This window comes from Platalea leucorodia, assembly GCF_965183815.1.
Source record: "Platalea leucorodia genome assembly, chromosome: 1".
NCBI lineage: Eukaryota > Metazoa > Chordata > Aves > Pelecaniformes > Threskiornithidae > Platalea > Platalea leucorodia.
In genome coordinates, this window is record NC_138823.1 from 150,679,104 (window position 1) to 150,703,356 (window position 24,253).

General features: G+C 36.7%; 1 protein-coding gene across 1 annotated transcript; it reads left to right on the forward strand.

Moving 5' to 3' along the window:
• Positions 1 to 100: 100 nt before the first annotated feature.
• YME1L1 (YME1 like 1 ATPase) lies at positions 101 to 23,480 on the forward strand. The gene is made up of 19 exons (XM_082312085.1): positions 101 to 341; positions 3,048 to 3,179; positions 5,032 to 5,194; positions 7,250 to 7,348; positions 9,112 to 9,221; positions 10,379 to 10,529; positions 10,622 to 10,729; positions 11,544 to 11,626; positions 12,506 to 12,596; positions 14,274 to 14,426; positions 15,767 to 15,899; positions 16,402 to 16,464; positions 16,962 to 17,074; positions 17,456 to 17,611; positions 18,334 to 18,485; positions 19,353 to 19,479; positions 19,580 to 19,653; positions 20,287 to 20,373; positions 21,592 to 23,480. Exons 1-19 carry the CDS (start codon positions 312 to 314, stop codon positions 21,733 to 21,735), a joined length of 2,169 nt encoding a protein of 722 aa, XP_082168211.1. The 5' UTR covers positions 101 to 311; the 3' UTR covers positions 21,736 to 23,480.
• Positions 23,481 to 24,253: the final 773 nt, after the last annotated feature.

The window sequence follows — 24,253 nt, forward strand, 5'->3', positions numbered from 1 at the left end:
AACGGGGGTTGCTAAGCGACCTGCGAGCCAGGCGGCGGCTGCGCGGGGGGGCGGAAACAGGGAGAGGCGACCCGGAAGCTCTACCATCTCCAGCCGCTTCCGGGGCCGCTTCGGGGCTGGTCACTGGCGGCCGTAGGGGGCGGCCATTTTCCCGAGGAGCGGAGCCGCGGGGCTCTCCTGCTGGCGGCGGCGGCGGCGGCTGCCGCGGCGACTGAGCGGCCGAGGCCGACAGGCGGGCACGGCTTCTGCGTCTGGGCTGGGAGGCGGAAGAGGCGCCTGTGGTGGCCGCCGCCGCCGCCCCCGCCGGGAGGATGTTTTCCTTCTCAACCGTGCAGCCTCAGGTGAGGGGGCTCGCGGGGCGCCCCGGCCCCTTGCGGTGCGCCCGCCTTGGGGCCCGCTCTCCGCCGGGCTGCGGTCGGGGGCTCGTTTCGCGTCCGGGTAGAGGCAGCGGGAGCGGGGGTTGCGGGCCTCGGCGGGAGGACCCGAGCTCCCGGCTGCCACGTTTCTGGGGCTCTGGAGAGCGTCGGCCGGGCCTGAGCGAAGGAGGGGGTGCCGGCTGGGCGGCGGGGGGTACAGCGGGCCGGCGTCCTTCCCCAGGAGTACGTTAGTGGGGGGAAGAGGGAGGTACGGTGAGAGCCTGTGAAACCTGGAACGAAGACGTAACCCGGAGATGGCGCTTTTTAGTGCCTGTTTTTATAGCAGAAGCAAGGGGCGGGTCGTGTTATTACAGCTAAAGTTAAGCTGTGCTGTTAATTGTCACGGGTTGTTGTGAAAACCAGAAAGAAATGACTTAGGAATTAGGAGAGTTAGTGGAGGAGAAGTCCCTCAATTACTTGTTACATAGCACAGTCTGGATGCAATCGGGAAGGCATCTTTTATCAGATAGTGAGTTGGGTGGGACTAGCGGGTTTTATGGACTTTGATCTGAACCAGTCGTTTTACTTTTGTTTTGTGTTAGGGGGATTAGTATGTGCTAGTCTTATGCCACAGTGGGATTTGATTCTTCTTTCCAGATGTGGAGAATGTGTTAATTGCTTTTGTTAGCGTAGTGAAAGGACAGAACTTGTAATGATATTTTTAGGAATGTGTCATTCTGCCTCTTCGTAGTGGGAAATATAGGAGGAAAGCTTGGTTAATGGTTGGGTTGCTGGCTTTGACCTCTGGAGGCTTTATGGTTTTACCGCAAACTCACAGAGTTTAATTATAACTTTGGACAATTAATTCTGAGGCAGTTTTCATGTCTCTCAGCATTGTCTCTTGGTCTTCCATCTAGTCACCACAGAGATGGAAGTTCTTGCGGACGGGCATTCATAGGCAGAGGCTTAATCAGGTATTGCAGTCAGGTATTGCCCCAGCAGCCAGAGTTGCACCCCAGCTCTTTTCCCTAGTGACGTGCAATGAGACTGAGGCGTTTAGGAAGTGTTGGAATTATTTGTACCGTGTATTCACAATAGAGAGAGTCATGTGCTGGAGGAGGAGCCCTGATATGTGGTGCACCTGGGCTTCTGTACTGATTCATGAGGTGATGGCACTGAGTTGACCGAGTGCTGCTGAACTGCAGAATTGACTGTGATATGTGTATATGCTTTGTATAGGTTAGTCTGGTACTTAGGCATGTTGTTAAAGTGGGATCCCAAGGAAGAAAGCATAAATGAAACTTTTGGGAATAACTTGTATAATGCAGGAAAAAGTATAGATATTTCAAGTTATAAAAGTATTACTTTATAGATGAAAATAGGTGTTCTTTGGAGAATAATACAGGAGTCAGTAGTACTTAAGAACAGTGGTCTCTGAATTAGGAAGATGTTGATAAATCCTCATGATTCAATGCTATTCAAAAGCAGCCACTGAGCTTTCTGTTCAGGTTGGTTCAAGGGGAAGCAGCTTGATGAGATCTGTTGCTTGGATATCTGTCTAGGGATAATCTAGAATTTACTATATTATAATATTTCATACTAAAGTCTGAAATTAAGGCCTACCACTAAATAGATGGAGTACCTCATTTACCATTCTTTTTCTGTTCATGTTGTTTAAAGAGCATTACTTCTCTTCTGTAGCTGTGTTGTGAAGTCTTATCAGAATGGTGTTCTTAGTTTTGTCTTGGCGGGCACCAGGACAGGCTCAGGATTATTTTAAGTGAACATTTCTTCCAAAGCAGAGAAAGTTCCTGAATGACAGCAACTATAAACATGTTTTAAATATTTCAAGAGGTGCCGTCAGCTTGCAGACTTTTCAGTGTAGAACTCATTTGCTATTGTTTTTTCTCCCTGTATTGATTGTGTTTCCTTTTTTGTGTCTTTCATTGCTATGTGGGGGAAAAAACACCTACTTGGAATGTAAGTTAATTGACTGTGATGGGGCCGTGTTGACTACAAGGGAAAAACATTCAGTTCCACAAAGTTACGTATTTTATTTGCATGAAATGATTGTGAAGTTTGTAATATTTGTCAGAAGACAGCAACAATCCTTATTGTTATGTCATCAGGTTGCAACAGCACATATCTAATACAGCAAACAAGTGATAAATAAAAAAAAAAATTGAAAAAATATTCTGAAGGAAGTATTAAGTGTAGTAGCAATTTTGTTTCCCTGCTCTTTTAGCTGAGAACAATCTATAAGAAGTTGTCTATTTTTTTTTTTTTTTTGTAACTAAACATTGTCTTAAGTGCAAATTGAGGGCAGTCTTTGCATCTTCTAAGTGTTGATGATCTGTACCTGCTTCTGTATTTGCAAATGTAGCGATTATTTTCTTTAAACCGTGCTTATGTTTGAAGACCAGGAAGTGTAGCCTCTTTTTTTTTTCTTCCCCCTCTTCCAAACTTTGTGACCTTCTAATGTCATGCATGCTTAAACTTTCTTTTTTCTTTAAATAGAGGTATCAGCTTCAATACCACAGTGTTAGCTAAGTTCATGTGGTTTATTATGAAGTCCTCAGGCAAAAGGCAGTGTACAAGATATGCAATTATAAGTCAGGGTTTGGAATGGAGATATGTTTAAATAGTTTAAACAAGCTTAAATCATTATCTGATTTTTATTTTTCCCCCCAGGCTACTGTTCCTCTGAGTCATCTTATCAATGCCTTCCATTCACCAAAAAGCTCCACTGCTACTGCCAGCGCAGCATCCGTACAGCCTGTCCAGAGGGACACCTCCCCAGAGCATGATCCTCAGAAGAGTGAGGTACTAAAAACCCTTGGAAAGAGCGGTGGTTTGCTTTTAACTGAATTAAATCAGAATAATATCAGTTTAAGTAAATTTAATATTTGACTCGCTTTATAAAACAATGTAATGTGACTAAATGAAACAGAATGTTAACACATAGAATGTAACCTTTTGACAGAACTTCACTCAGTGCTTTGGCAGTAAGGATTCTGCAAAAATACAGTATTTCATTAATAAGAAAAAAAGCTAGTGCTTGTTTCAGTAGTAATTTGCAAATGAGGAGGTAATTTGTTTTCACTTTCAACTTAATGTTTCTTGCTCTAAAGTAACAACTTTTCTGTTGATAAACGCCTTATTGTCACTCTCTGAGTTCGAGCAAAGTTTGTTTCATTATTGCTTGTGAGAAAACAGACTGTAACTTAAAATATGTTGAGGGATTTTGAGAGATTAGGTAGCATGCTAGCATGTTTTCTCATTTATTAACATATTTTTCATTATCATTAGGTATTTTTTGTTCTTCACATTGAAAATCAAAATACAGAAAGTGCAAAGTATTATCAGATTTTGCCACTTTTCTTACAACAAGTTTTATAACTAAGAAAATATTAAACCATGTTTAAACCATGTGTAAAAGTCCAATGATGTTTAAAAATGTATTCGTACTTATTTTGAGTATAAGTGGACCAGAAGCAATCTACCCTAGCCTTTAAAACAGAATACTTTGTTTACTTAAGAAACCTGTTTTAAAAAATAAACTTTGAATATGGTGGTATTCTGGATGCATCTAGGAATCTGTTCTAAAAATGCTGCTTCTGACATTTTATTCAAGTATTTTTCGTGTATGTCTTTTTATTGGAAATCTAGTTTTACCTTGAAAGTAGATCAACATAAAGCTTACACAAAAACAATTTAGGAAAAACAAAAATATAATCCATAATGTTCTAACAATCAAAAATTAAATATCTGTGCAAATACATTTAGAATAGAATATTTACTTCTCAGTTAAGAAAACGTTACTGCAGAAGCAATATTGAGAGGCTAATAGATATTTTAAAGGGTCCAAACCAATACGTATTTTTAAAACATACTCTCCCATAAAAAGATTTTTTCCTGTCTGTGAAATACCTTGATCAAAGTAATTTTAATCTTGTTACTTCTTTTGTAACTCAAGTGTATGTACCTAACCTCCTTGGTTTTTTCATAGTTTCTTTGCTTTGTAGGAAATCCCAGATCCTAGTACTTACCCTTTTCCCCATAGAAACTTTTGCCTTTCATTGTGTGTCTATCCAGCTTGTGGCTTTTTAAGATTTTAACTCTGGGTATTGTTTCTAAATATCCAGTCTTTGTGCTGCTGCTAAGTCTGCGCTATCTGCAAAAAGGCTAGCCAAAAAAAAAAAAAAAAAAAAAAGACGTTGGGGGGATTTTTCTGTTTGCTCACTTGGATGAAATATAATGGGTGGCTATTGCTGTACGTCTCTCCCCCTTGCAGTCTCCATTTGCTCTATCATAAAGAGTAGAAAGAGTTGGAAAACTGCATTTTTTTTTTTCTGTGCCTGCTTCAATCTAGGAGCAGAAAGGTGTTAAAAAGACTGAATTGGGAAGAAAATATACTTCTCATAAATGTACTGTGGCAATGAAAATATCAGTGTGTGCAAATGGAAAAGTTATTCCACATTGACAGTAGCAAACGTTCTTTCTTTAATCATGTTCTTTCCTTCATTTATCTTCATTTAGAATTTCTTTGTTTCAGTCTGAACTGTGAAATAGAGATGCTGTATAGAGCCAAAAAGTTAACTCAATTATTCTTTTTTTTTTTTTTTTCCGTAAGGTAATCTTAATTAAGTTTTGAACATTTATTTCTATTTTGCAGTCTGTACTTAATTTAAGAGACCTGGGTTTATCTGATTTGAAAGCTAACCAGTTCAGAGAATTGGTGAACAGGTTGCTTCCTGGCTACTGTGCAGAAAACAAAGTCTCTTCGCAGTGGCATACATCGTACATCTCTGCTGAGTCCTTCTTTGAAAATAAGCATGGTATGTTTCAGAGTAAAGTGCATATGAGAATTGATAAAGAGTTAAAGGTGAACACAGTTATTCTTTAGTTTAATCTCTTGTGCTGTAGATAACTCATAGTTTTAAAAAATCTTTAATAAAAGGAGTATTGATGTATTTGTTATTGTATACAGGTTGTCTCTAGAGTGGTGCTTTTGAATCTTGGGAATTTTAGAAAATTCAACCCAGATTTTGGAATTGTTTCTTCAGATTCAGATTTGAAGTTAGCTGTAAAGTTGACTGAACTCAGCTGTAGCACAAGTGCACTGTCTCTTAACGATGAACCTGAGCTATGAATTTTTTCAGCAGTTTGTTTCACTAAATAGAAGAAATTAGATTTTGCTGATCTACTAATGTAACACAGTCATGAACATCTCCAGTTTACGTTAAGTTATTCCTTTTTTGCTTGAAGCAACATTACACGAGGACATTAATGAGAAAGGAATTCAGGGTAAGCAACTGTTAACAGTCCGTGTAGAGTATTTCATTGCTGAAATAAACCAAGAGTGGTTCCTTACAGATAAAGATGGTTTGTTGGAATTAGTCTAAATTACAGGAAGCAAGGCCATTGTAGATGCTCAGGAATGTGTTAGAAAAAGAAGCGTATAACTGACATTTGAGATACTACCTATATAGTATTGCAGTTGGGAGAAAGAGCATAAGAATATATCAGGGCTACTATTAGAGAAAAAGTATTAAATTGCATTGTGATGTGAGATACAAAAAAAATGTGAAGAAAAAAGTTGCAAATGCTTCAGAGCTTTGATAGGTTAACATGGAAGCTCACCAGACTGGTGGTTTCACTCGCGGTTGAAAAGGCAAGGTTATAGGTGGAAAACTGCCACAGGCAAGGGAGATACTAAATCTTCAAGAACATTCTTCTAGTGTAGGTGACGCTGCGTGCTATGGATGACTATTACTATTGATATGTGTATGTTATGCATATACTTGTGCATAAAGTGAGGAGAGTATTTATATATTTTTTTTAAACTAATGTGTTCATAATTATGTTGTATTAGGTTAGCCAATATGCAGTATTGTAGAAGACTGTGGAATGTACAGCATTGTAGAATTAATAGCGAATAATTTTTTCTCCTTCCCATAGTTCCTCAGTATTTCAGTTGTTAGCTTGTAAGCTGTTATTATATAACTTAAAAAAAAATATCAGGAACTTTCAGGGTTCTTTTTTGCTGTCCTAGATGTATCTAACTGATGTAATAACTTTCTCAGAATATGTAAAATAAACAAAACCCCCCACCCTTTTTGTGATGACATTAGCTTCTGAATTACTATGGACAAGAGCATATGTAGGCTTGGCCTCGATTTTTTTCCCTTCTCTCCCCAGGTCTCTGATGTTTCTTAAATAATTCTTACGTGCTAAATGAGGATGAGTTCTTTGAGCTTTTGGTAACTAAACAACAGATAAATGACAGTCCTCTTGTCTTGCACTCTATAGCGTCCTTGAAATAGTATCTGCTAATAACTTTTTCACTGTGATGCTCATTTATTTGTTTGTTTGTTCTTGTTTCTGTGTTGCTTAAGGACTGTACAATTAAGTAGACTCGGTATAGTTTAAAATGTTTTCACATGTTATACATACTCTGTTTTGAAATGCCCATGCGCAATCTATTCTTTAAAGCCTTGGAAACAGAATGATTTGTTGAATGCTGGTCCTTCAGCTTCACGAAAGTCTTTGGATTCCTGTCCAGTCTAGATAACTTTATTCAGCTCTGTACAGATATGCAGAGTTTTCGATCCCAGATACAGCTTCAAATTCGAGATTCTGGGTACCAATGTTTTTTGGAAGTTCTAATTAGAAAAAATTCTGGTGTGTTGCAAAGTGCCTGACATAGGTTAACGCAAAGAAGTTAACTATCTGTGTACTGGTATTGGTTAATTTGTTTAATTACAGATGCCTGAAGGACCATAGTAAAATAGAACTCATATTTAAGAAATAAAAAACAACCTATGCAAGAATTAATGTTTACTTGCCGTTTAATATAGAGTGTATTGACACTTTGCTGTATCTTTTTACAGGTTTCGTGGATGTTTTCAGTGCTTTACGTTCATCTTGTTTGTACAGACAGCATCCTAATCCCCTCCAAAATTTCTGTTCAGATGTTCGGTGTTGGCCAGGTATAAAACAATAAACGACACTGTTTTTAATCTCTATAGTATCTTTCTAGTCTGGGAAAGTATTTTTACTTTTGTCTTAGAGGTGTCACTTGGGAAATACCCCTAAACTTCCAGGAGGAACTTTACATTGATATTAACACTTTAAATCACAAAGTTATTTTTGCATTTGAGTAGTATGTTTCCAGAATTAAGTTAGTAAACATGGTGTAACTATAGAATCTTGTTCAAAGTTGTCAGTATTTGTGGATCGTGTTCTTAAAAGATGATGGATGAGCTGACTACTTCTGAATGAATAAATATGTTGAATCTGGTATTCATCCAGATGAACTTTCTAAGGTGCTTGGTGACTGATTTAAACTACTCCTGGATGTGTGATGGGTAACAGGGCTGCATTAGCAAGAACACAGTCAGGAGCTCAGGGAGTTCAGTTTTTGTCTTCTATTCCGTTCTTCTGATGCTGCATCTGGATATTGTGTCTGGCTTTGTGTCCCATGCTTGAGAGAGAGATGCTGACAAAATGGAGATAGCCCAGTGATGGGCCACAAGGAAGGGTGCAGATTTTCAAGCCTTTAGTGTATGGGGGAAGCCAAGGGATCTGAGATTTTAAAGTTAGTAGAAGAGAAGGCAAGGAGTGATCTAATTGCTATTGGAACCGTATTAGTTACCCTCCTCTGGTACACCTCAAAGAAGAGGCAACAATTACAAAGAAAAGCAAAGGAAATTCCTGTTGGAAAATTTTCACAACGGGAATGGCTAAGTTCTGAAACAGATTATCTGGAGAGGTTGTGTTGTCTTAATCCTTAGAGATTTTCAAAACTGAGGTGGACGAGGTCCAGAGCTACATGATCTGATGTTGAAGTTAGACCTTTTTTGAGCGGGGGTTTGACTAGACCACCTCCAGAAGTTCCTTTCGTCTGGTGCTATTCTATGAAAACAGAAGGCTTAGTTAAACCTATATAATTGACTGGTGTTGGTGATTATTTTAAAACATGGTATTGGAAGAAGAGAAATAATCTTGGCTTTTGTGATTTATGGGATAAAATCTCCATCGCAAAGTTTCTGATGTGATAGAAGATGGCATACAGTGCTGTAAACTCACAGTGTTTAAATGGTCTCATTTCTTTTGTCAGTTTCTAAGTTAACAGCACACCTAAGCCATTCCAGATCTCTTCAGGGCACCTTATCAGCTCAGCTTTTAGGCAAAGCTTATCTTAGAGCAGGAACCTTCATTCCCATACTTCTGGATTAGCTTCTGAAACTTTCATGTTGTCAGCCTGCCTGGATTTAATTTAGCTGTATGTCTCTTCTGTTCCCTGAGACAGTGATAGTGTTGGCCAATTATCTATAATTCACAACATGAACTCCTGATTATTTTAACAAAAAATTTTCTGGGAAAAATATATTGTGAAACAGTAAGCAGTTTGCCTGCAAGTTTAGATTACAAACATGGTTCATGATCGCCTAACTATCCATTTACAGTACTAAAATTTATTGGTTTATTTATCCAGTTTATTACTATTAGATCCAGAAATGTCTTTCATACTGTTTTCTGTTTTTTACATTTTTGGTCAGGCATCTTAAACAGTTTGCTGTTTGCAATTCTCTTCACTTTCTACTGTGGATATTTTGGGAAGGTTATCTTCAGTTCAATCACAATAGTCTTTTTCATATAATAGTTCCTGAAATCTTGTAGGCTTTTTTTTTTTTTGTAGTGGTAGTAATGGATAGCTTTTAACTTTTTTATTTATTATTACTATTTTAAGTTTACATACAATCACGGACCTTTAAGACTTTGAGATCAAGAGCAAGACGTCTGCAGTCAACATCTGAACAATTCACAGAAACAAAAAATTCACTTTCTTCAGTTTTGAAGGTAAATACGAGTAGCATTATGAAGTTGTTTTGGGCTTGTTCAGACCATTTCTGTCTCTTGAGTGAACCTTCACAATTTACCAAGGGGGTGTGTTTCACCAGTGTGAAAAAATGTCTTCATTCTAAAACTTGAGCTAATGACATACTGTTTTTCTTACTGATACAGGGATTTGTTTCATATATCATCAATATAAAGATTGTTTGAATGTTTTAGGATAGTAGTTTCAGACTTTTAAACTCTAGACATGAAAGTCTTCGTATTCTGTTTTTGTGGCTTTGTTAAAAATAGCTTGGAGTCAAAGTATTTGTTTAAACAGAAATACAGCTATTTTAACATGCAAGAATGTGTATTTTTTTTAAGCAGTTCAGCATGTGATTAATGCTTTAAGAATAGACTTAATTGTGGCTAGTATATTTTTAAGATACAAAAATTTTAAACCAAGTGTTTTTATGGGTTACAAACTCACTTACATACTTTTAATTTAGCAGATAACTATCCAGGCTTGGGGTACCCAAACCCTTAACAAGACCAGGTTAATCTGGGTACTCTTTGTTTCTAATTGGTGGTACAGAAGTCAGGCTAATGAAAGCATTTGATCTTACTGTGTGTGTAAATTAGCTTTGAACTCTCCCCTTCTTCTAGGCATATGTGGTTTATTTCATGTGGGGGCTAGGTATACCATGGATGAAGATAAACCAGAGCTAGCTCTATGCAGTGCTGCTCTAAAATTTGGTAGGGCATATGAGATGTATTTGATCAAGCTCTATCAAAACTATACTTACAAAGATATTTCAGATTTGAAAATAATTTAAGTTGATTTTCTGAAGCAAAAAGCTCAAGCTAATAACTCCCACTGAATCCAGTGTACAGAGCTAGCTGTGTACAAATCTGCCTTGGGCTGCCTTTACTGTTTGGAACTGGGGTCCAGGAGGGCTCTGAACCTGGCCTGTCTTGCAAAAATCAGGGTGCCCCTGCTTGGAGCCATTGTCATTCCACACTCAAGCTACGGCCCTGTGTCATCTAACTAACCCCATAGCACCTGAATTATATGCTTTTGTTATTTTATTTTTTTCCCTCTCACCCATGCTAGCCAGGTAGTAAGTTAACCGTGTATCAAAACTTACTGTATACTAATGCTGCTGTGGAAAATATTTTAGGGCTTTATCCTGAGAAAGCGAAGGATTGATGTTGAAAACTTAGATACGCTAATGAAAACAAAAAACATCCCAGAGGCACACCAGGATGCTTTTAAAACTGGTTTTGCAGAAGGCTTTTTGAAAGCACAGGTATTCCTGCAAAAAACACTTGGTAAGTTGTTTTAGTTGATGTATCTTGTGTTTGCATTCAGAAAGTAGTTTATTTCAGCCCATTTTAAAACTTTCTTTTTTTTTCTTTTACAGATTCCTTAAGAAGATCACGTTTGCTTTCTTTCTTTCTCTTTGTTCTTTGTTTTTACCTTGCTATATATTCGTCATTTTTACCTGGGAAAGGCTCCTTTTCTGATGCTGGTTAGTTAACTTTTTTTTCCCCACTGTTTCACTTGCATTTCTTCCAGCAAGTTTAGCACAAATTAAATGTGTTTTGACATTATGATTGTTTTAGGATAACATTTCAATGTAATAATGAAAGAGAAGAGTTATTTACTGCTTTTGGCTACAGCCTTTCAGACAATAGTGTGACAAAATGTTTATGGAGACAAAAAAATTTTCTGTTAGTATAATTATTTTAATTCTTTTGGTGAAACAGTTACATGGAACCAAGCAGAGAAGAAGTCAGACTGTTCACCAATTATGTATTTGTCTTTGAATTTAGATGATGTGTTGTCTACGTCAGCAGTAGGCAGAATGGTTTGATTTTTATTTGTAATCACAGCCTAGTTTATAGCAACTAGGTACTTGCATGGCCAAATTATTGTCTTGAGGAATCTATTGGAAGTAGTGGAATGATCAAAGGCTGAGCTAATGTACATGGAGAATTTCAGCTTCATGCTAAGTTGTCACCTGCGTCTCAAGAAAGTTAGGGTATGTGCAGAAACACTGAGGAAGAACTTCTAGCTTTGTGTACCTGCTTTTGGATGCAGGGCTTTCTGTACTACAAATGACTAAAAAGCACTTAAATCACTTAATTGACTGCAAATATTTTAATTTTTTTTTTTTTTAAATCTTATTCTTGCTGGACACTTGTAAATGGAAACATGCGCTTTTAAAAGGACAGGTGTAAAGTTAGTGGCTTAATGGTATGCATTCAAGTGCAAAGTTCAGTCTTGGAATGAAATGACTTCATGTGTAAATTTGTTGTTCATCATCTGCTGTTTGTGATTAGTACGCTTTCGAACATCGAGTATCTTTGATGCAGCAGTTGATCCAATCCAGTTGAAAAATGTCACCTTCGAACATGTAAAAGGGGTAAGTTCAAAAGCAAAGTGTGTGTGAGTTCTTGCTTGACTAATCATTGTGAGCCTGAAGAATGTCTTACTCTGTTCAAGAAATTTCTTTGTATGTATATGGCCTTATATATATTGACCACTCCAAGATCAGGGAGAGTTTTAACCACTCTTGTTCTATGTTATGTCTTTGTGGCATTTAATACTTTATAAAAGGTGTATTCTCGACTTGTCGAATCACATTTTTAAAGGCTAGAATAGCAAAAGGCAGGCTATCCTTTAGCAAAAGGCTAGAAGAACAAAAGGCATGCCATAAGTATCCATGTTAATCTATTTTTTGCAGAAGTTGACCAATACAAGAAGATGGTAATACCATTTGATCATTTCTCTCTTTAGTACCTTTCAAATATCTGATATTAGAACAGGAGATACAGAGATTCCCAGAAAGAAGTGGACATGTCACTGCTGATGGGATAGCTTTATTTTTTCTGTTCAACTATTCTTTGGCTGCCAGTGGCAAAATGAGGACCTCCCCCTCTCCTTCCCCTTGGACAAATAGATAGAATTAATCTCCTTTTAACTAATTAGGCTAATATCTTGATGTAGAATTTTTGATTCTGTATTTATCTTGTTGGTCAGATGTGGTCTTGAACTGTTTGGTTATTCCTTTAGTATTATTAACTTTAGTGTTTACTGATTATTTCTGTGAACTGTTCTGGGAAATACATTGAATTAAACTCATGGACACTTGATGTCCACACGAATTGTGCAGTAATTGTGTAATAATGGTGACAAATACAATTAGGCTTGTCTAAGTCTCTAATACAAAACTCACTTACTAAAAAGGTGCAGTATTTTATAAATGCTTAGTTATATTTTGTGGCATGTTTTAAATGTGTAGGTTGAAGAAGCTAAACAGGAATTGCAAGAAGTTGTGGAATTCCTGAAAAACCCACATAAATTTACTGTACTAGGAGGTAAACTTCCAAAAGGTAAGAATCGTTGCTCAGCAGAAGTGAAAATCGTAAGTAGCCATGGCTATCTTTGTAGCTTTGTTCTATACTGAGTGACTAATTTACAGCCTAGCTTCTGAATATTTTTTCCTTTAGTTAGGGAATCAAAAAAGTATATAACCAAAATGGGCCTAAATGCTACTGTTGTATTTAGTTTGTATTTGGGAAAAATAGTGAAACAATGTTAGACATAGGTAGTGGATTTCCTTGTTTGTTTAAAATATTTGAGGAACAAATTAATCTTCCAAGAGAGGTGCGAAAGCTTCTTTATTAAAGGATACCCTTAAATGAGGTACTTGGGGATGGGGGAGTGAAAGTTAAGGTCATTATGTTGCATGCTTCCTGTCTTACCTTCAGTTCCCCGTATGTAAAAATGGGTCGTTACCACCTACCCCCACAGAGAATTTGAGGTATCTGAGATATTCGGATAGAAGAGCAAAGATGTCTGGATACATCTTATATTTGGTAGAAATTCAATAATAACATTGGGGTAATAAGCTGTGACAGTGCAAAGCAGTGGACTGTAGATTGCAGGCAAAAAGCCTTTCAAAAATCAAACCTATGTTTATCATTGTTAGCAGCCTTCTTTACAGGGTTAAGAATCAATATTTCTTTGAAGTCCCAAGTAAAGTTTTTAGAGATGATGTACTGAACTACAAAAATTCTTCTACTTTGTTACTGAACATAACAGAGTATTAAAAAAAAATTTACTGATGAAGTTATGCATAATTGGTGTTAATGCATTTTTGAGTGGAACTTTATGTAGCCCAGAGGTTTTTAGGTCTGTATTTTTTCCCCTCCTTTAACTGTCTCTATAAGGATATCTTTTTTTAGAAGTTAATAGCTTCCTGTCATCAAAATTTTTAATTCTGTTGTACCTTTTCTCATCTGAGAAAGATACATAAGTTTAGTCTTGAAAACTTACCCAAGATAATGCAAAAATGTCCAAAAAAGAACCTGTGTTATGCAAATGAATATGTTGGGGTTAGACAAAACTTACGGTGCCGCCTTTAGTGATTAAACCAATATACAGTAGTCCTTTATCTTGAAAGGTAGGGTTTTCATGTAACTGAACTCTTAAAAGTCCTTTATGTCTTCTGTATGGCTTTCAGCACCTTTAGTGCTTTCTAACTGCTTTAGACAGTTCAGAAACAAATGTTTTCATTTAAACAGGTGATTAAGCTCGATGATAGTAGAAGGCCAAGTGAATCTGAAATATGTAAACCTGATAGTCTGTTTCCTGCTAGTGCTTCACACGGTTTCAAGTGAATTATTTGGAATTATTTGATTTAAAAAAAAAAAAAGTTCCACTTTCAGAAACGGCTAGGAAAATGTTAGTTTGAAGAAGACACTATTAGGGATTCAGCTGCTAAACTCAGCAGTAACTCTCTAGAATACTTCAGGCTTCTGGTTTTATTTTACAGTCTTACAAGTCTTTGTTGTTTCCGTATGGATCAGAGTGTATCTAGATCTGTTACAGGAAGCTTCTTCAGGCTGCAAGTAATGAGCAGTATTGGAAATGGGATGTTAATAGCTTTTTGAAGCCAAGTGTAAATTACTACTTCTAATGCATGGAAGAAACAGTACCTGTATAATAAGACTGTGTGGCTTTGGTGGTTTTGTTGTTGTTTGGGTTTTTTTTGTTTGTCTTTTTAGGTATTCTGTTAGTTGGACCACCTGGTACTGGTAAAACTCTTCTCGCACGGGCTGTAGCTGGTGAAGCTGATGTTCCATTTTATTATGCATCTGGATCTGAGTTTGATGAGATGTTTGTTGGTGTAGGAGCTAGTCGCATCCGAAGCCTATTCAGTAAGTTAAATGTTTGTGGTTTTGCAATCTTTTAACCTGCGAGGTTAAGTATTCAGTGTTGTTTAGAAGGTTTGATTAGGTACAGTTCTGGTTACTGGAAAGTAGTAGTGTATGACTTTAATTGTGTAGGTAAATTCAGAATTCTGTGAGCATCAGTTAACTGTAGAATCTTGTTAGTTGTCAGATGAAACTGTAACATCAGTTATAGTTTTTGCTACAGCACTCCCAGAGAGAATAGAAGTAATTTAATTAGAATGTAATGTCCTGTAAACTAAATGGAGTACTTCAAATTGTAATTTACTTACTGTTGTACATAAATTATTGTAAATTTGAATTAAAGTGTAAACTTAAGATAAAAAATAGTGTTAACCTTCTCAATTACTTCCCACATATTTTTATATTGTCTTTTTTCTTTCTCTAAATTAGAGCTTTATGGGATCACAGTGTAGCACTAAGCTGAGATTTCCTTTCTCATGCCCATCAACAGGCCCAGAATAAAGGGCACTATAATGAAACATTTACAATTTATGTTTAGATTGATAACTTCCATAGAAGAGGCTTTCTATTTTAAGTATGCAAATAAATATTATCGGGGAGGGGGGAATCCAACTTCTCTCTTAAATGAAAGATTGATAGCGTCAGGCATATACAATGTAGGAAGCAGTTTGCATTTGCAGAAGAAACGTGACTTGCTTCACATGGAAGGGATGCAAAATGTAATACGTGTTGTACCTTAAAATGTGCATTTCTTTCTGTTGACTACAGAAGTTTAGGTGACTGACTTGTACATTAATATCAACGTTACAGATATGTCTAGCTGGCTGAGATGAGTTGCGTCCTGGTATGCATGTACCAGTTGGTGGTCGCAAAGTTTATTATTGCGTTTTTGTTTTGTTTTTAATACTTGTAAACTTGAGGGTGAGGTCTTCACTGTTAAATAACAAACAGATTCTATTAAAATAAGTTAGCGTTTAGACCCATCACATTTCATATTATTTTTGTTTAATAGGTCAATGTTCTCTACGCAAGCCTATGAAATAAACTGTTGTTGGGAGTTGATACAAAATACAACAAATTTCTTAATCTATTTTGCTAGTAATTTCTTGTAGTGTAATAAGAATAAGCTAATGTGGAGATGATGAACCTTGCTTCTCTTTGTATTGATTAATTTCAAAAATATATTTAATTTTTTTAGGCTAAAATCAAGACAGTTCTGGTGATGTCTAATAGAACACTTTATAATCCAAGAATAATAGAAATAGTAGAATCCTAAATTACATGATTTGCTGACTGTTCTTTTGTGTGGTTGAAGTGTCCTTCTGCTATTTCTCTTTTGTCAGGGGAAGCAAAAGCAAATGCACCATGCGTTATATTTATTGATGAGTTGGACTCTGTTGGTGGGAAGAGAATTGAATCTCCAATGCATCCCTATTCAAGACAGACCATTAATCAACTTCTTGCTGAAATGGATGGGTAAATATATGGATTCTGAGGGCACAGAAGGTGTTTGACTGACTGGTATTTTGAATATTTGGATGAATTTTTCCTCCTTCACAGCTTTGATGTTTCTTGTAATTCTTTTTGTAATGCTTTTAAGGATATAAATTTAAGATACTCTTACGACCACTTTCAAGTACTGCCAACAGTAGCATTAATGGCTTTACTGTAAAGAATATAGAAGCTTCTGAGTTGTAGTAGCACAATAGCTGCAATTATGTTAAATAATTTCTCATTTTTTTAGGCTGGCTGTATATCTAAAAGAAGAAGTTCAACTCTGAGATCAGGGCATGATTTTAACCAGTTGCTGGGTTAAACGTGGTCATTCTTGGATCACATGCTGTGCTTTGGCAGCGTGTTTTTGACTGGCCAGTTGAGATCATCCAACATAAGAAAGAGAAGTAGTTATTGACAAAAAAAGATGTAAATTCTGTCTCCAAAAAAACCTCAACACTCTCACTCTTTTTTTTCCATACAGGTTTAAACCTAATGAAGGTGTTGTTATTATTGGTGCAACAAACTTCCCTGAAGCGTTAGACAAGTGAGTATAATGCATTGATCATTTCTACAGAGCATGTATTAAAAAACAAACAAAAAAGCCCCCACAAAAACAACAACAAAGCTGCTTGTGATAATCTTCAAGTATTACAGTGTTATAGCTGGGGTTTTTCCCTCTTAAAAAGGATGTGTATTGACCAGTTTTTGGCATTTAAAAGGTTGTTGAGTTAAATACGGAGAAATAAGTAACATGCTTCTAAGTATCTAAAATTTCTGGAAGTTTTTCTACTTAAATTGACTAGCTGCGATCGCAATGCAAAATTTTCAAATGCAAAAAAACGTTTAAAATGGGTTGGTAATAAACATCTTTCATCTGCCTTTTTTACAGATAAGAAAAATGTATTCTTTGCATTTGCACACCAGTCATAGTCTATGTAAATGTCTTTAGAAATACCAGATGAATTTTTGTTCCTTATATATGTTAGTAACAGTTTCCTGCAGCATTTTTAAGTCAATGTGTTAAATTGTCTTTTCCCTTAGTGCTTTAATACGTCCTGGTCGCTTTGATATGCAAGTTACTGTTCCCAAGCCTGATGTAAGAGGTCGTACAGAAATTCTGAAGTGGTACCTCAATAAAATAAAGTATGATCCATGTAAGTAAACAGTTTACTGTAATAGCTTTTTATGTAACAGTTTCTATACTGGATCAGCCCACTCATGTATTAGTCCTTTAATCCATCAGCAATTGTGGCTTTACCATCTGTCTCAGTAAAGAACACAAAAATTGTCTAGTATGTGTTGTTACGACAGTTAGTGTTGAGGCAGTGTTTCTTTCTAGTCCCAAACAGTTCATAGTGTCTTAAGAATTAGGCTTCATTTCTTCTAAAGCTGAAAAGTTTTTGTTTAACACATTATTTTGAATAGAACATGATTCTTGCTTGTAATTCAATCATTTCTTGATATTTCTTCGTGATACAAGCTTTTTCAGGAGCAGCATGGACCCTAATGACAAGTTTGTTTGTTTTTCCCCACAGCTGTTGATCCAGAAATAATTGCACGAGGCACAGTAGGATTTTCTGGAGCGGAGCTTGAGAATCTTGTAAATCAAGCTGCATTAAAGGCAGCTGTTGATGGAAAAGATATGGTAACCATGAAAGAGCTAGAATTCTCCAAGGACAAAATTCTAATGGGTAGGATTTTATACAAGAGACATACATGTATGTTACAGTACACAGGGGTTTTCTTGCGTGATTAAGACTTTTACAGAGAAAGAGAGAAGTTTTTATGCTGTTGGGGTTTTTTTTGTTTTTTTGGTGTTTTGTTTTTTAAACAAATAAGTCTTCTGTTAGTTTATTCTGAATAGAACCGTTTGAGACCAGAGAATAGTATGTAAAATCTAGTATGGAATACATTCTTTAAGACTTCATGCCTTTTTTTTTTTTTTTTTTTTTTTTTAAATCAAAAATGCTGCATATTGTACTTGAGCATAGAGGAAGACACCACATTCATTTCTTATCCTTCCCCTACTTATTCCTAAAGGAAAGGAGAGAATAAATAACCAGAAACATGGAACTTCTGTTTAACTAACTTCTTGTGTGATAACACAAAACTTAAACATCTGAGACGCATGCACTAAAAATCTGGTCTGTTCATACTGGAGAGAAGAAATGGAATTTTCTCAGATACTCAAACTGTATTTTAAATCTGTTCCTTTAAAAGAAACTTGTCTGTAGATTATATTGTGGTCCATTTTAGACATTAAAATCCTACTCAAACATTTTCTATTTAATGAGTGTTAGTTAATTTTGCTTGCATGCTGTTCCTCAGCTACTTTGTACTCTGAGTATATGTAATGTGTGGATTGTGGTGGTCAGCTGTACAAAAAGGTTTGTTTAATGTTCCTCTGTTTAAGGACCTGAACGTAGAAGTGTAGAAATTGATGAGAAAAACAAAACCATCACTGCTTACCATGAATCCGGACATGCTATCATTGCATATTATACCAAGGATGCAATGCCGATCAACAAGGCTACAATCATGACACGAGGAACAACGCTTGGACATGTGAGTATTGCTAGAATTTTATGTTGGTTTAGTGGTGTTGAGGAATTTGCCAACAATGCTATTTTTTGTAATTATGTTAATGCATATTGTAATATGTTGAAATACTCAGTTATGAGCAATCTCTCGGAGAACTCGCTGGTCATCTTTTCTGGGTGATAGAAAGCTTTCTTCCTTCATTTTGAAATAAAATAGCATGTGCTAGTATAATAGTTCACATATATAAGGAAAGAAATGTAAGTATGTTTGATTCTGCTGCAATTAAAATGGCACCCAACACTGAAACTTTGAAGATTGTCTAAAGGACTGGAAAGTAGAAGCACTGCTGAGCTGTACTTTTAACACAAACATCCTTTATCAAGCTGTTCTTTGTCCTATGTGACTTTTTCTAAACCTAATGGGTTACCTACCTTGTTTCTAGCATAGATATCCCGAAGTTTTTCTATTCTGCCTTTAGCTGCCAAGCATTTGAACAGAAAAATATTTCTGTCTGTTTCTGTTGAGCTTTATCCAAGTTAATGCGTTCAGTTAAAGAAAATCATTGGCCCCCAGGCAAGTTGATTTGTGCTCAATACAAGTCTAGGGAATAAGGAGAAATGGAGAGAACAGATTGTTCTGTTTCTTCTGGTGGTAGGTTTAAGTTGCTTAATTTTATGTGGTGCTCATGGCCTGTAAGAGGCTATTTCAGCTGGTAGACTAAGGACCTCCAAGCAAACCTGATGAGTGTGTAAACTAGGAGGAGGCCCAGAGCATTCCAATTGTTGCATAAAAGCCTTTATATCTGCTTTGGATACAAATAAGAATATTTTTTGGATTATTTCAGTATTTCTTGTGTTTATTGTTACCTGACCACAGTTCTGTGTCTTACAGGTATCTTTGCTCCCAGAAAATGACAGATGGAGTGAAACTAGATCCCAGTTGCTTGCACAGATGGATGTCTGTATGGGAGGAAGAGTAGCAGAAGAGCTCATATTTGGAAGTGATCACATCACAACAGGTCAGCTGATTGGTAGTTAGCAGAATTTTTGATCAAAGCTTGTGGAGTGGCATGTTTAACTTTGTTTCAATAATGTAATTTACATCTGTTTGCTATCTAGGTGCTTCCAGTGATTTTGACAATGCTACTAAAATTGCAAAACTGATGGTGACTAGATTTGGAATGAGTGAGAAGGTAGTATCTTTAATCCTTACGTATTTATATGGTACAAAGAAGTGTTCTGTAACTAAATGCCTATTTGGCTGTCAGCGATCACAGAGACTAAGTAGTTCTGGCAAAAAAGAAAGTAAGCCTTATTACTGGCCCTGCTATAGAGAAGTCAACTAGAAAACCTGTATATTTGACAGTTTAAAAATCAACTTGCAAGATCTTCACCTCAGAAATTACCTTGAAAGTTACTAATGTCTGCAGAAAATATTTATAATAAAACCAAACATTTTGGAATTTAGGATAATCTTGGGTTTGGCGGGGGAGGGGATGACAACATTGAGTTTTCTAGACTTCTAAAGAAACCTCTTTAGTTTAATCTTTATTACCCCTCAAGTGTTAGTAGTCTGGGGATTTTGTTTTTTCAATAAGAAAATGCTTAATCAGGATCTGTACTGTGACCTGTTGAAATAAAACTCTGCAGTGACTACATAACTGATGAACAGGCTTCTTGTTTTGCTTCTGTTGCAAGCACTTCAGCAAGCATTTGATAATGATTTTGTTTGTTTGCACATAGAAGCAATAGTGATGAAGCTCTTAGTGTACTATGTGTATTACTGCAACAGTGGCAAGATAAAGATTGTTGTTGTTGTTGTTTAGCTTGGTGTTATGACCTATACTGATACGGGGAAAGTTAGCCCTGAAACTCAGTCTGCAATTGAACAGGAAGTAAGAACGCTTCTACGGGTAAGATTCTCTCTCCCTCCGCACTGAGTCCAAACGGTTGGACTTTTCCAACCTTAACGATTCTATGATTCTATGATACCTTTATTTTGAGATGAGTTGAGCATCAGCTTGCTTGATTATTCAGTTTGGTAATGTATACTGGTGAAAACACGCAGGTGGATGGAAGTACTCCCAAGTGTTTAACGTAGCTGCAACTTTGAACCTCTGCATATCAAAACTCTTTGGTGATTGTCATGCACAAGTAGTGAGAAACAAGTTGGTGGTGTGAGGTTCTTTAATACACGCTTTAACACTTCCTCTTACATTTGGTCAGGATTTGTATTTTGCCTGTTCAATTCACAGGAAAAAAGTATGGCTATAAATTGTTGTAGAACAGATGTGCATGTTTTGTGTTACTCCTACGTTTCATAACTTGCAGCTGAATCAGTTTGCATAGAATGGCAGGAATGGCCATCTCGGATCAGAGAGTTGGCTCTTCCAGTACCCTGTTCCTCGCCGTGATCAGTGTCAGATGCTTAGGGAAATGTGTAACATTTGATAATCGCAGAACTCCCAGATCACTGTTCTGGTAATCTGAACTAGTTTGGTACAGGCAGGAGAATTATTTATATCATAACATTTAAACAATTAACACTTTTGCTGTAGCTGTTTTTGAACTGACTTGGTTATGGAAGAACTATCTATGTAGAACTAAAAGTTAAAGTTGAAGCTGGTAGTGCTGGAAATGTGCACCTACTTGCAGCAACTGGTAACTTGTTGGGTAGCTTTCAGCTTTCTAAAAGTACATAATACTTTGAGAGTTTTATAAGCTTTTAAAAACTTCGGTGTTTGAGGAACATTCCTTGAATGCTGTAGCACTGCTTATAGTGTAAAATCAAATATATTTAATTTAATCAGCAACTTTTCAAATCTAGTAAGTCTTTTGTAAGTCATATGTAAAAATACTAAGGTTTGTCTCAGGATTTTATATTTAGTCGAACTTCTGCAAAATGCAAAGGTAGCATAGTTTGGTGTTTTGTTTTGTTTTGTTTTTTTATTAATTATGCCAGCTAGATTTTAAATCATCGTGAGAGGAGCTGTGCTAGCTATGAAACGTAAGGCACAACTTTAATGTTAGTTTCAAGCTGTATTTACCTGGAAACAATTTTTGAAGTGGAATCTTGCTGTTGTTTTTGTTCTAAAGTCTTAAAATCTCCTTCCACCTTTTTTTAATTTTAGGACTCATATGAGCGAGCAAAGAACATCCTGAAGACTCATGCAAAAGAACACAAGAATTTAGCAGAAGCTTTATTGAAATATGAGACTTTGGATGCCAAAGAAATCCAAATTGTTTTAGAGGGAAAAAAACTAGAAGTAAGATGATAACTTCTGTGATACAGTAACTGATAATTTGAAGAATGTACATCTAGCAATGCAGTAGTCTTACGCAGCATAGCCTTTTTTTCCCTTCCTGATGTGTGTATGGCATTAGTGACACTTTAATAATATTCTGTCTCTCGTGAGCGTCTGTTACTCATCTGTTATTTGTGTCTCATCAGAGTAAGACACACAAAATAAAGCAAGTTCCTCATCCTCTGCTCCCTATACTCTTCCCGCGAGAAGTTATTCAGAAGGATAAATCTCAGGGTTGAATTCAGCGTTTTGGTTTAGTCAAACGTGCTGAAGCTGAGAAGAAAAACATGCAGATATACTGGTGTGTTTTGGCGTAGCTTCCTGGGTCATGCTGCTACATGTGCGTTTGAAGTGATACCCCACAATATGTGCTATGGAACGTTTTACGGATAGCGACAGATTGATTTGTAAAACAGTAGTATGTAGTCTAGCTAATGCTCATACTCTGAGGCTAGAGATCGCTTTTAAAGACGACTTCTTTAGCAATGCAACAAAACATCTCTAAGAGCGAAGCAGCTGCACAGCGCATCTCTATTAAAGGGAGTTGTGGGAGCTCCATGTTAGACAAAAGCGTTAGTGACTGTGTTTTCAGTGCTCTTGGGGTTAAAATACACACATGTATGGCTGGGAGAGAAATTTTAATGCAAAACCAACAGGCTAAACATGTCTAAGCCTCTTTGGACCATGTTTTGGGCAGAACCATGGCAGGGATAAGAGAAATACCTGTGACCTCTGATGTGCTGCTGACAAGATTCTTAGATTTTTTTATTACTGCAGTAGATGGATGACAGTGCTTTGATGACAGTGCTTTTACACTGCTGAGATTCTACAGAACAAGTTTCTGCTAATACTATGTATGGGCGTTTGATAATCCAACAGGTAATTTCTTCAAAGAGGGCAATATTGCTCACTAAGGAGTAGTTCAGAAAATGTTTGAAGCATGTGTTGTTTCAAATAACATTCCCAGTTCTGTTCTACAGTAGAAGTAGGGAAGTAAAACCTTTTCTTTCAACCCTTACAGAAACCTCTGGAAATTCTAAGATAATAAGAAAAAGTTTTTGAAAACAAAAGCCGTTTCCAATCAAGTGGAAGCGAATGCTAGCAATTATATGCCAGTATTCTTCTGATCTCATGGAACTGGTTTTTAGGAGTAACACATCTTGATCGTAATCGTTCTGCACAATTAATTGTAGACTCTTGGGACTATAAACTTCTGTTGCAGAGAGGGCCTTTATTAGCATATTAATGTTGAAGGTTACCATACTTGGACATTAAAATAGTTGGGCCGGTGCCAATAAAAGTGAATGGAAGTTGGTAGCTACACTTAAAACTAGAAGTAACATAGTATTTTAGAATTTTCTGAGTGTAATGCTTGATTATAACCTAGTTTTTTAGTAAGAGCACATGCATTTTTTTTCTTTCAAAACCAGGATAACTTTCTATTTGCCTATTTTTGTCAGCTTACTATAATGACATCCCAGTGCACTGTGGGAGAACTTCCAAATGTTATAAAACAGTATACCAAATGTCTAGGCTGACTAGTTACAGTTGTACATGTATTTTAGAAATATGCCAACAGAAACAGAAATATACTGCATATTCGGCATCTGTTTTTGGAACAATAAAGGTTAATTTTAATTATGCATATTGGTTTTCTTTTTATTCACTGTAAATTGTTATAAAATGTAATACCAAGTTCCCTACTATGTAAATTGAGGTGTATAAAACATTTGAACTTGTGAATAAATTTAAGAACGATGGAAAAATTGCACTCTCTCTAATTAGGTTTCTAGGGAATGTTCTCCCTAGAAATTCAGACCTTTTTTCAATTGCTGCTTCAGTAGTGGGACTTGGACGGGAACTTTTCCAGCTAAATAACGTGAATCTGCACTTAGAAACAAAAGCAAAAAACTTTTCCCTTTTGAAGTCACTAAAATCTGTATTGCATGATCCAGTTCGGGGGGTAAGTCCTTGAGGTCTAACTTACTTTTCTCTTTCAAAAGCTTGCTATGTGCAACGAAGTGAGCACAGTCTCAAAAAAAAAAAAAAAAAAAAAAAAAGGTGATCTCTCTTTGGGTCGTGAAAGAAGATTGATAGAGATTAGCCATCACGTGTAAAAGGTATCTTTGGTTTTTGGCCAGCTTAACAGCAGAGGTGTTACTGAAGAGTTTACTGTCATACTTACGTGGTTGTGTGCATGCAGTATCTGTGGGGCCTAAAGAAACTTGTCTGTTGGGGCACTGGGTTTGACCTCTGGTGTTCTCGGGTGCATCTAGGAGCTGAAATTCATCCTCACGTAATCACTGGACAGAGGTAGGAGACCACAAAGGCAGCTTCCAAACATCAGTCAGGTGGCGAGAAGAACCCGGGTTCCCTTGAAGTACACAGCCTCGTGTATGGCAGAGCTAGGTGCCGTGATGGGCTGTTGGCTTTTTAAATAGCCCTACACTGGTCACGAGCATGGTGGCACGTAAAATAAGAACTTCAA